Genomic DNA, 12,922 nt, shown 5'->3' with positions numbered 1-12,922 from the left:
TAGCTTAAATTAAAATAAGCCAGGTAAATTCAAGTACTTCAAAAATAAAATCAATAAAAAAAAAAAAAAAAAAAAAAAAAAAAAAAAAAAAAAAAATTTTCCACTTTTTTTTTTTTTCCTGGTTCTGCAGGCAGAAATAGAACAAGGTAATGGAGCTGCTGTTTGGCACTTTTACAAGGGTAAACATGCTTTCATTATGAGGCCAGAGGCCTGTACTACGAAGCAAGATTTGGGGTTAACGAGGTAACTTCAGGTTCACCAGGGTTTTCTGTATCACGAAGGTGGATCACTTGTTACCGGGTTCAATCGCCGTGGTAACTTATGCTGGACGCCTAACCTGGTCGGGAGCAGGTTATGTTGGAGATCAGAGATCAACCGGTGTAAAAGCACCGCCTACTGACCGCTCACCGTTCTTAGAAGATCAGGCGGAGCTTGGTGCACAGAGAGAGAGAGAGAGAGAGAGAGAGAGAGAGAGAGAGAGAGAGATAGAAAAAAAAAAAAAAAAAAAAAAAAAAAAAAAAAAAAGAGTGGAAAAAAAAAATGCGCTCATACAAAAAACATTTAGAGACCGACAACCCTGTTAACATTCCCTGATGGGTATAATTATATTACATATCGGCTATTCCTTGGCTTCTTGAGCCGTGTGTAATGTGCACAGCGGTTTGAATTATGTTTTTTATTTGCTCTCACGATCGCTTCCACTGCCAGGGTTGCAACTGAAATAATAGGCTAAAGCAACGGCAGTTCATGGAAAGCACAAGTGTAATTTTGGTCAGATCTTGTGCCTGACTGATGGGGAAGTGATATTGATAAGCGTTGTGATTTACGCATCTACAGCGTCGCCTATTTCTTTTTGCCAGCTTTCCTCCTGTTTTAGGAAGCAGCGACTGTATTGTGTTTTGCCTGTAAAACCGTGTCTGTGTTCTTCATATTTATGTAGAATTATAATTTGCTCTTCTTATGTAAAATATGTGGCTAACATCGTCTCTTTTATGTGAACATGCGCCGCTAGATTGGGAAACCCTGGGTTGATTGACCTAGTTGTTAACGACTGTCGTGACACCGCGGTTGTTTAGGTTAGGTGAAGCCGGCTAACTGAAATAAATCCAGGCCATGTTGATCTGGCCTCTGGGGTGGTCCTCCTTGTCTGTGTCTGCATTGCCGACGGCTGATTCTGACATTTTTGTTTTGCTGCGGCTGTAAAGCTAACCCGTCCCGCCGCTGAGATTGAGTATGATCACGTGACGAGACTGCACGCACAACTACGTTTGATTGGTGAAACACAGTCACGTGGTAGAGCCTTTAGCGGAAGTCTCTCTCTCTTTCAAAATAAAACATTAAAATGAGGCGTACGCGGGGGGATAAAAACAATGACCCGTAGAATACCAAAGAGGTAAAAAGAAAAGTAACGAGCTCATTGTAGCCTAATGTAGCGGAGTAAGAGTACAGTTTCTTCTTCACAAATCTACTCAAGTAAAAGTAAAAAGTATAGTGATTTAAAACTACTCCTAGAAGTATAATTTTTTCAAAAACTTACTCAAGTAAATGTAACGGAGTAAATGTAACTCGTTACTACCCACCTCTGGTGTACACACAAGTGAAGGCCACGTGCAAGATTTTTTTTCTCAGTAATAGACAGACACAAAAATGAAGTATATAGCACACACTGTACAGTGTATTGTTTGTGTCTACCTGTGTGTATATGAAAACATGATTAAGGTGTGTTTGGAGCCCTGTGTTTCCTCTGATGACGTTGAGGTACTGCCTCTGGGATTTTAGATCTCATTGCCACCCTCTCTCAGCCTCCCAGCTCTTTAGGACACTCACTCACTTGCACTCACTCACTATCTTTTACATTTGTCTGCCAAAATCTTCTCTCCGTCTCATCCCCTGTCTCTACTTTCTCTTCTTCCTTATCTTTCTCTTCAGTTTCCCTCTTCCGTTCTCTCACTCTCTCCGTCTTACTCCTCTGCCACCTTCAGGGGGTAAAGACATTACAAAGATCCTCTCCTCTCAGCCACTATTGATTCCCAACTCAGCTTACCAAAATCAATAAATCACCAATTGGATCAAAACAGAGACTAGAGGGTGAGAAGGAAGAAGAGAGTAGAGGAGAGAGAAACCAGAAAAGACAGACATAAAGATGGAAAATAGAGAGAAAGTTGGCATGAAAGAGAGACTAGCAATAATTAAAGGAACACGCCGACTTATTGGGAATTTAGCTTATTCACCGTAACCCCCAGAGTTAGACAAGGCGATACATACCCTTCTCATCTCAGTGCGTGCTGTAAAGCTGTCTGACGGCTCCAGCGGCATCAGCCCATCACAGAACAGGCAGGTGAATGGTTCCAGTAATCCTACTGCTCCGAATAAGTGACAAAATAACGCCAACATGTTCCTATTTACATATTGCGATGTTGTGAGAATCACAACGTGTACAAAAACAACGTAACATGAGACACAGCCATCTTCTAACCGTAAACAAACCGGGAACTATATTCTCAGGCGGAAGAATATAGTACTTGGGGGAGTGATATGCTCGCAGCAAGCCTGTCTGAGAATATAGTTCCCGGTTTGTTTACGCGAATAGAAGATGGTGGCGGCCTCGTTAACCTTTGTTTTTATACACGCTGACTCTACAAATCACAACATGTAAATAGGAACATGTTGGCGCTATTTTGTCACTTTTGTCACAATTCGGAGCAGTAGGCTAGTTGGAACCAGTTACCTGCAGGATCTGTGCTAGGCTAAGCTAATGCTGGAGCCGTCAGACAGCGTTACAGCACGCACGGAGATGAGAAGGGTATGTATCGACTTGTCTTACTCTGGGGGTTACGGTGAATAAGCTAAATTCCCAAAAAGTCAGCGTGTTCCTTTAAAGATAAAGTGGTAACATTAAATGACCCGGATTAAAGAATCCAAAAAAGCACTTTCAAAAAGTAAGAGTTAAAAAAAATTGTAGCAGGTATTTGATGCTTCCTGAGTGGAATCCAATTAGCATATCAAGGCCACAAAAGCTTAGATTCACAAATATAAAGTGCAGAGTCATCGTGGGCTCAAGGGGGATTCACTCAACAGCAGTGAAGAGCAAATTAAGATGGACAGAATAAAAGAATCTGTGTGTGAGGTGCTCTGATCCTTATTGACTGGCCTGGGGAAATGGTCGTGCTTGATGGAGGAGATTGTACTCCGATAGAGAGAGGGAGAAAGGTCTGACAGAGCTATCAGAGCCCAGACTATCTCTCTCAGTTACTGTAATTTCATACAGGTGTCCACACAGCCAACACACGCACAAAGTCACACATGCACACTTAGATACGGATCATCTTCCAACAGACAGACAGCAGTGTCTGGCATCATTAACCTGGCATCTTCCTAATTCAGACAGATTGTGGCTGCTCCATGTGTATGTGAGTTGGAGTGCGTTGCCCTCTGTATGGTTGTGTATGTGGTGGTCTAGTTGTGTCTGTGCTCTTGCTAAGTGAGCAACTTCCTGAACTCTGGCCACTGGGATATAGATTTCTAGGTATAAATGATTTATAGACATTTTTAGCCTGCAAAGACTTCTGTTGGTACAGTTCATATAATAAGTTTCAAACACACCACCAACACATTTCTTTAAAAAATGATTATGTACAAACTAACCAAAATAAAATACTCCAAAGTAAAAGCAGATTAATCAACGTGCGTTTGAATAGGTTTCTGTGTCCTGGGCTCATTATAATTAAACAAGCAATAGGAGACTATGTAATTAAACACAAAACGTAATATTTGTTAAAGACAACAAAGCAACCACAAACTGAACATGACAATAGTCCGTAGAATTTAAGACACAAGTATTCAGGATCGACTGACACACAACCTGGATGTAAGTGTAGTGAACATCTTATACTCTGGTGCCTCCCTTGCCTCCTAGATGGGCTCTGAAGGGGAATGTGATGATGATGACTATAAATGCAGGTCGAAGTGAGGGGCGTGATGTTTTTGTCAGATCTGTGGCGATAGTGTTGGGGTGACCCTTACCTCCCAAGTGATAGGTTCCTCCCGTGGTGATGGTGAGAGGTGAGGTGGAGCGCACAGCAGACGCCTCCTCACCATCTACTGTCAACATGGCAAAGTTCTCCTTGGCGACCAAACGTATTGCGTGCCATTGGCCGTCGTTAAGGCCTGAACCTGGAGGGGGCAAAGATAAAAACGTCTTCAGAAAACACACACTGCAAAAGTATCTTTGTGCGAGTGTAACTTGTAAAAAAAAACCTGGATCAAAGTCTAACATAAGAAAAAATGCATCACCACATTCTTTCATTCATTTGCAAACGGGTCCACATTAAGGACTGGTTACTTTTATTAGGACAAAGTTAACTGTGTTATAGGAGAATATAAAGGACCTGACTGGGATTTATGGAAAAGATGACTGGGTGACTCATCATGGGTGAGAGTTGCGTGGGTGGTGACACTAAAATACAATTTCCATCTGTGATGTGTAGCTATCTCTCTCGGTTTACATTCTACTTTGTCATACAGCAATTTGCACCCCTGTGTTTCTTCTGTCTTCTGTCCCTGTCTCAGCTGACTGGCAAGTGTGTGGTTCACACACAGTTAAGACATGCTCAGCGGAGAATCATCTTCATGCCTCTACCACATTTTTGTCTCACTTCTACACGTGTTCTCATATGTATGCCAATGCTCCCCGATTCTTCCTCGCTCCTCTTTTGTTCTCTCTCTCGGTCTTTCTCTCTCCCCCTCTCCAAGCTGAGTGCAGCTTCCAGTCTCAAGGCCCCTGTGTCTCAACTCCATTAACTCTCAGCGAACCCTGTTTGCGTCTGAGTACCAGAGTGCATGTGTGCGTGTGTTCTCTATCTGTGCACGCAAGCTTTGAGCACTCTGTGCAAGTGTGTACAAGTCTGTAATGTGCTGCCTTGTCTGCATATTTCAATGTAGTGTGTGTGTGTGTTCGCACATGTGGGTTTTGTGCTCTCTTTTTCTCTCTCTTCCCTTGTAGCTGTGCTCCATTAAATATGAGTGATGTTTTGGAAAGGGACATTACTACTGGAGCCGAGAGAGAAGCCAGCTCACTCTCATCACCTTCTCCTCTATACATCACCTCTTACTGACACCAATCTCTATTCACCCTTCCCTCCCTGCCTCCCTCTCTGTCCCTGATTCTGTCTTCCGTCGCTCTGTCTTTATTTCCTTTCCTATATTTCTGCATTTCACTTCTTCCCTCTTTTTCTTTCTGTCTTTTTTTCTCCTCTCCTCTTGTGGCCATCTACTGCAGCATTGTCTGTCTTTTTCAAAACAGATCCAGTCACTGCTTCACTGACTATAATACATCGATAGTTAGGACACTGTAGTGAAGTTCAAGGTACGGTCATGTGCAAATCAATTTCAGCAGAGTGCATTTAATGGATCTGCATGCAAGTCAATACGCATGTAGCATGTGTGTAAGAGACGGCGCAAGCTTCTGTTGGTGCATTTGGTTCGTGTGTGGCAGTCTTTATCTGTGTCTTCACCGTCTAAAAGGAACACTTTCACATTGTTTATTTCTTCCCAAACGCACATGGAGACCCTTGCTTTCATGTCAGTGGGGAGTCTACACTAATTAATCAGCATCAGCGGGGTGACTATGTGAATGCGTGTGTGTGTGTGTGATCATGACAGTGACCTAAGAGCCAAGATGGCCACCTGCTGAGGGGTGTGACCGCTGCGGTCTTGTCCAGGCCAAGGCTGGTTAAATATGCACAAATCCACACATGCAACAGTACAAACACATTTCTACTAGGGCTGTCAGGGAATAAACAATGATACAGTTTAACATTGCCCTGTTGTCGTGCTTAAGAAGTCATGAACTGAAAAGTAATAAAGGCAAAAAATTATGGAAGATGGCCTCTGCTTTGTCTGAAAGACATAAAAAAAAGCCAGCTCTGGTAGAAAGAGACCTTGATGTGCTCCTTTACTGGCAATCACATTTCTAACTGTATATTGGTTTGATGTAATCACTATCAAGCCCTCTGCTCCATCCCGTCCCTCTCTATAACCTCTTGAATGTAATGGAAAATAGATACTGTGTAACCATGTGTCCCTCATCTGTTTTACATCGCCTGCAATAGCTTTGAATAACGTGCTTATCAGTGATAGCAGTGTTATTGAATCTTCACACTCCCTGCTGCACAGACGCACAAAAAAGTTACAGAAATACGTGGTGCACTCTCTCTCTCTTTGTGTGACACACGCCAAACACACAGGCTCAAATCACACAAACATGACGGCTGTCTGTCCCAGATAAAAAGAGCACAGATAATAATAATAATAATAAATTGAATTTATATAGCGCTTTTCATGGACTCAAAGTCGCTTTACAGGGCAGGGTAGATTATAAAAACATAACAAAACAAAACGAGCAAACAAAACAAGTAGAACAAAACAAGATACAGATGAAAAAGGGAGGGGGGCAGGTGGACTATGGGTAGGCTGAGGTGAAGAGATGGGTCTTGAGGCGGGACTGGAAGATGGTGAGGGACTCAGAGGTGCGGATCTCTTGGGGGGGGAGGAGTTCCAGAGCCTGGGAGCTGCTCTGGAGAAGGCTCTGTCCCCAAAACCGCGCGCAGGTTGGACTTTTGGATGGAGAGGAGACCGCGGAGGTGGATCTGAGGGACCGTGAGGGTTGGTAAGGGAAGAGGAGGTCAGTGAGGTATGAGGGGGGCCAGATGGTGGAGGGCTTTATAGGTGAGGACCAGGATTTTGTAGGTGATCCGGTGGGAAATGGGAAGCCAGTGGAGTTGTTTTAGGACTGGAGTGATGTGGTGCCAGGATTTGGAGCAGGTAATAAGGCGGGGCGGCTGAGTTCTGGACCAGTTGGGGTCGGTTGATGTTGGTAGAGCTGATGCCGGAGGAGGAAGTGAGTTGCAGTAGTCCGTCGGGAGGAGATGAAGGTGTGAATGAGTCTTTCAGCAGCCGGGGGTGTGAGAGAGGGTCTGATTTTGGCGATGTTGCGGAGGGTGAAAGAAGGAGGTTTTAATGACTTGACGGATGTGAGGGTCAAGGGAGAGGGTGGAATCAAAGATAACGCCAAGGTTGCGGGCCTGGGGAGATGGGGAGACAATGGTGCCGTCGATGGTGAGAGTGGGGTTATTGGTTTTGCTGAGTGTGGATTTGGAGCCGATCAGAAGGAATTCTGTTTTGTAGCTGTTGAGTTTGAGGAAGTTGTGTTGCATCCAGGTTTTAATAGCTGACAGACAGGAGTTGATGTGGGAGAGGGGAGGATTGTGGGGGGATTTGGTGCTGAGGTAGATCTGGGTGTCGTCAGCATAGCAGTGGAGGTCCAGGTTGAAGTGGCGGAGTATCTGACCAAGAGGGAGGATGTAGATGATGAAGAGGAGGGGCCAAGTCACGGAGCCTTGGGGAACACCTTGAGTGACTGTGGCTGTGGCAGAGGTGTGGTTGTGGAGAGAGATGAAATGGGATCTGTTGGAAAGGTAGGAGTGGAGCCAGCTGAGTGCAGTACCGTCGATACCGAGGTCTTTAGAGTCTGGTGAGCAGGATGTTATGGCTCACAGTATCGAAGGCTGCACTCAGGTCGAGGAGGATGAGGATGTTGAGGGAACCGGTGTCAGCAAAGGTGAGGAGGTCGTTGAGGACTTTGAGAGAGCGTTTCTGTGCTGTGTAGGGGGCCAAAACCAGATTGGAGAGGTTCGAATAGGTTATTGGCAAGAAGATGGGTTTGTAGTTGTGAGGCGACTATGCGTTCCAGGGTTTTAGACAGAAAGGGGAGGTTGGATATTGGGTGGTAGTTGTTGAGAGAGGAGGGATCCAGACCAGGTTTTTTAAGGATTGGGGTGACAGCGGCAGTTTTGAAAGCAGAGGGGACAGTTCCAAGGGACAGTGAGGAGTTGAAGAGGTTAGTGAGGTAGGGGCATAGGACCGGGAGGCAGGACTTCAGAAGTGGAGTAGGGAGGGGGTCAAGGGAGCAGGTAGTGGGTTTGGAAGAGCTGATGAGTTTGGAGATTTCAGGAGGAGTGACTGGGTTAAACTGGGAGAGGAGGAGGGGTCGGGAGGTCTGGAGGGATGGAGAGAGGAGGGTCCAAGGTAGGTGCTGGAGTAGATCCTGGAAGGTCAGATACAGGGGATAGGGATTTGTAAATGAGATTGATTTTGTCAGTGAAAAAGTGGAGGAATGAGTTGCAGAGATCCGGAGTAGAGGTAAGGAGGCTGTTGGTCCGAGGCTTGATGAGGTTGTTCAATGTGGAGAAGAGGGTTCTGGGGTTTTGGCAGGGGTCGGTGAGGATGGTGGAGAGGTAGGCAGATTTGGCAGCAATGAGGGCATCTTTGTAGGCGATGAGATGGGATTTATAGGCTTCATGATGGACTGTGAGGGATGATTTCTTTGTCAGACGTTCAAGTTGGCGGCCAGTTTGTTTCATTTTTCGGAGTGCAGGTGTGTACCAGGGTGAAGAGGTGTTAAAAGTGACGAGTTTTGTTTTGAGGGGGGCCAGGGTGTTGAGGGAGGTAGACAAGGTGGAGTTGAGGTGGTCTGTGAGGTCATCGGGTGAGGTGAGGGTTGAGTCCAGGTGGAGAGTGGTGGAGAGCAGGTCAGAGAGATGGTGGGGATTGATAGATTTGAGGTGCGGAAGGTGATTTCTCTGAGGAGGCGGGGGCGCGGGGTTGGAGAAGGGATGGTGAACCGTATCAGTTTGTGATCAGAGAGGGGAAAGAGGCATGGATGGAGGTCGAGCACTGGTTGGTTGGTGGAGCAGACCAGGTCGAGGATGTGACCTTTTCATGGGTGGGGAATGTGACATGTTGGGTGAGAGAGAAGTTATCCAGTAAAATTTTGAATTCTGATGAGAGCGTGCATGTGGGGGAGTCCATGTGGATGTTTAAGTCAGACAGTAGCAGCAGACGTAGAGAGAGATGAGGCTAGTGTGAGGAGTTCAGTAAAATCAGAGAGGAAGGAGGGATTTGGTTTAGGTGGCGGTAAAATGAGGATGACTGTCATGGAGGAAAGAGTTTTGAAGGCGAGATATTCAAACGATGATACTGAGGGGAGGGTGAGTTCTGTGATCCGGAAGTTCTGATTGAAAATGACCGGCGAGGCCACCTCCACGGTGGGAGGGGCGGGGGTTTGCAGATGTAGTTGTAGCCAGGGGGATGCTTGGTTGAGGGAGAAGAAGTCGTTGGGTTGTTGCCAGGTTTCGGTGAGCAGAAGGAAGTCAAGAGTGTTGTCGAGGATTAGTTCATGGAGGGCAGGGGCTTTATTGTTGAGCGATCGGGTGTTGAGGAGGGCAAAGTTGGCATGGTGAGAGGGTGGTGGGATGGGGGCAGGCTGGAGAGATCTGAGGTTGTCCCGTTAGCAGTGCGTGTGTGGTTGCGGGGTGTGGGGGTATTGCAGTTGAGGGGGACAGTGAGCCGATTAGCAAATGATTGGAGAGTATGATTGAGTGTATGTGAAGTGGGGAAAGCACTGTAGTCCGGTCCGGGTTTTCTGTGTAGCCTGATGATGCGTTCAGCCCTTGTGAACCAGTGGGTGAAGCATTCAGATGACGTGGGACAGGTGCAACAGAGCGGCAGGTGACCAGATGGATGGAATGGATTGTCCGTGGTGGAAGAAAACAAACTTGGCGGCGAGAGCTTCTGTGGATGTAACGGCGTCGACGTAGAAGTCCGAGCTGTTTGATGACTGGGATGCAGGATGGAATGGAGTAGTTGACGAATTGGACCAGTTGCAGAGTTGAATATTTGATCATGATGCCGGGGAGGGACGGAGAGCTCCGTGATAGTGGTTAGCCGTGGGCTAGGAGCACAGAGGTGGAGGTGGAGATGGATGAATGAGGTGATTGCCAAAATGATCCACAGCATGACCGGGGAGAGGAAATGTCTAGTCTTGGTCGCGGCCTCGCATCTGGTGGAGGTTGCCTATGAGGAGGAGGTCAGCAATCGGGTTAGCCGCCGAAGCAGCTAGGATTTGCCGCCACGTGCTTGGTGAACGGGGGCAGCTAGCTAGCGGCTAACCGACGAGGCAAGAGTCCGGTCAAGGAGCCCCAGGCGGCTTCGGGAACCAGCAGAGAGACTGTCCAGAGGTACAGAGGCTGTCCAGAGGTAGGGGGTACAGCGAACACAAACACAAGAGAATAGCAGACGAATAGCAGATGAATAGCAGACGGAGAAGCGGCGAATAACCAGCGCCAGCGTCCTCTCACGTCGGTTGGAGATGGATTTTCGATAATGAAGGAGACTTGGAGAATGAGGAAGAGAATTGTTCTGACTTGACTAGATAAGACTGTTTCATGGCTTCTTTTGGAGTTGTCAGTCATATGCACGGGGCCTGATAATAAGGCAGAAGGCTGACTGGTCATTTTGCTCGGTTTTTGTTTTGAATGAATAAAAAAAAATAAAAAAAATTGAACTGTGGGTTCACTTGCGTCATCTCACATTCTCACTTTGAATACTCATTTGAAAGGGAAAAAGTCTTTCCTACTGAAAATAGCCCATTAAAAAAACTGAAAGGTTGAGAATGATTTCACATAATAAAGAATTAAATGTGGACCCACTGTAATTATATAATTTTAGAATTTTAAAATAACATTTGACCCAGATATTCTCATGACATTTTGTGCCTTTTAAGGACACATAAAACTGTTTTGTTCAAAATTCCATCCAAGGCTATTTTTGTCATTTAACAAAGTACCATTCATTATTTATGTCAGCACGTTAAAGGCGATGGTGTGGCTACTGACCATCTGCATAAACAATTGATGTTTATATGAAATATTTTTGCGCCACAATGTAACAAAATACAACTTTTACTTACTGTAATGATTGTTTGTTGGTTCTTTTTAGTTACTTTCTACTGAATTACTAAAAAAACGGGGGAGGGGAATCATTCTTGTATGAACAGTTGTGGTCATTGCATCAGTTCACCTTCCTAAATATGGTCAGGGATGGCTTTTTTTGTGCCAACTCTGACAAGATAAATATAAGAGAGACTTCTCTTCCTCAAAACACCTGTGTTCATTGCAAGACATTTGTTTAGAGTATGTGCACTAAAAACATCTGATTCAACTTCATTTCTTCGAGGTATTTCTGGAGGGGTGAGGTTTGAGGGGTTCTCTGCTGCTGGTGTTTCTGTTCTGTCTGTTTGGGACATCAGCTCAAGGAGAGAGCGAAGGAGCTGACCCAGGCTTACAGACGAGTGGTCAGACTGAGAGGGATATCTGGGATGAGCTGAGAGCTCTGAGATACATGGTGGAGGAGCAAAAAGTGGAACTGACGAATACCAAGGCTGAACTGCAAACCCAGAGAGACAAAGTGGCTGTTCTCGAGAGAGAACACAGGTAGTATATCGACAACACCAGTGATGTTTAGGCTGGGAATGCATTGACTTTTAATCTGCAAATTATTTTCTTAAAAGTGGAGGAGGCCGAGAAACTGATTTCCGGTATGTAATTACCAAAATCACGGAATTGGTAATTCCAGAAAAATCTGGAAAGAGCAGTTAAGAAATGATTGACTTTCTTGCTTCTAGTATAAGCAGCAGAACTGGCAGCACTGGTGTCCAGAGAGACAACCAGTAAGAGGGAAGGGCAGGAGCAGAAGAAAGAGGTGACAGCTCTCAGGTAAGAGCTGGATGAGACTAAACTACAGCTCAGCCGGAACAAATTGGATGAGATGGAAAGCACAACTGCAGGTATTTTGATAAGAGACAGCCAACTTTATTTTAAAGATTATATTTGGGGGCTTTTCCCGTTATTTGATAGTGGATGGACAGAAAAGGGGGCAAAGAAAGAGAGGGGATGGTACACAGAGGCCCTCTGCAAAGGACTTAGCCTACATGGGGCGCACAATGTTACTGGGTGAGCTACACTCCGCCCCAAGAGACAAGCTTTCTCTGCTGGTTTGACCCCTTCAGGAAAAGTTGGACCATTCAATACTGAAACTACACTCGTCTACAAAAGAGTCTTCCCAAATATCGGTGGGGCTTACAACTCAAATACAGGTATGTATTACTGCAAGCATCTTGATATTGTCTAAGGGACAGACGAAGTTGACCTCTCTGGTTGCAGGTATCTTCACAGCACCCGATGTATATACAAAGCAGAAATAATTTGACTTATAAGCTACAATAACTCATTTAATAAAATAATGATCATGATCATCATCAAGCTATACGGTTCTGGCTCCTGTCATGAAAGGAAGAATGATCATTTTGCTCCAACGGTTTTGTTGCTCCATTTATTCACAACTAAAATATCAGGTGTGCTACACTACATTACGATATGCTAGTCTCGCAATACAAGGATATTATAATAGAGATTTTCTCTATTTAAAAGCATCTCTTGTAATTTTCGATATACCAGGTACAGCAATTGAATATAATAACAGGCCAAGTGTTCTAAATCTAAAGGAATCAGAGATAGAGGTGAAAATATAAAGTAAAAGTAAAGTCAATGTTTGTTTCGTTTTAATCAAGTTGTTGAGGTTATGAGTAGCTCACGCCACAGCCCCTTTGTCCTTTTTGGTCGAAGTGGTCTTCTAGACTAAATAAATAAATATTTATTACGAACAAAATGTAACACCTGTGTTGAAGTGTTTCGGTATATTGAAAGTGTTATATAATAAAAATGGCAGGTGAATGGACAGCGACAACAGACAACGCTGCTGCCCTTGAACACACTGAGTGAACACACCCTTCTCACTTCATCAACCTAAATTAATGACATTGTTTGTAATGACAAAAGCAGCAAATTGAACTGCAACATATCACATTGGCACATCAATTGGATGTTTTTGCATTGAAAATTAGGGCTTTGTTTTTTTAAAACTGCCACTTAAAATGTGTGTGTACTGTACACATTCAAAAACACACAGATGCACATTCAGTGTTGACACATGGTGTTCATTGCCCCTGCTACCATGGTGACAGCAG

The 12,922-nt window shown here is 44.9% G+C and overlaps 1 protein-coding gene across 2 annotated transcripts in view; it reads right to left on the bottom strand.

Annotated features, from left to right (window-relative positions):
- The window catches only part of cntnap2a (contactin associated protein 2a), a 404,761-nt gene that overhangs the window by 142,769 nt on the left and 249,070 nt on the right, over window positions 1-12,922 (bottom strand). For both annotated transcript variants that reach the window (XM_039790455.1, XM_039790456.1), the window contains exon 10: window positions 4,024-4,173. In XM_039790455.1, coding sequence (XP_039646389.1) covers window positions 4,024-4,173 — 150 coding nt within the window. The remainder of the gene's footprint in view (window positions 1-4,023; window positions 4,174-12,922) is intronic.

Source organism: Perca fluviatilis, chromosome 22 (genome assembly GCF_010015445.1).
Source record: "Perca fluviatilis chromosome 22, GENO_Pfluv_1.0, whole genome shotgun sequence".
NCBI lineage: Eukaryota > Metazoa > Chordata > Actinopteri > Perciformes > Percidae > Perca > Perca fluviatilis.
Note: the sequence above shows the minus strand (reverse complement) of the source record. Positions and strands in the feature narration are given on the sequence as shown.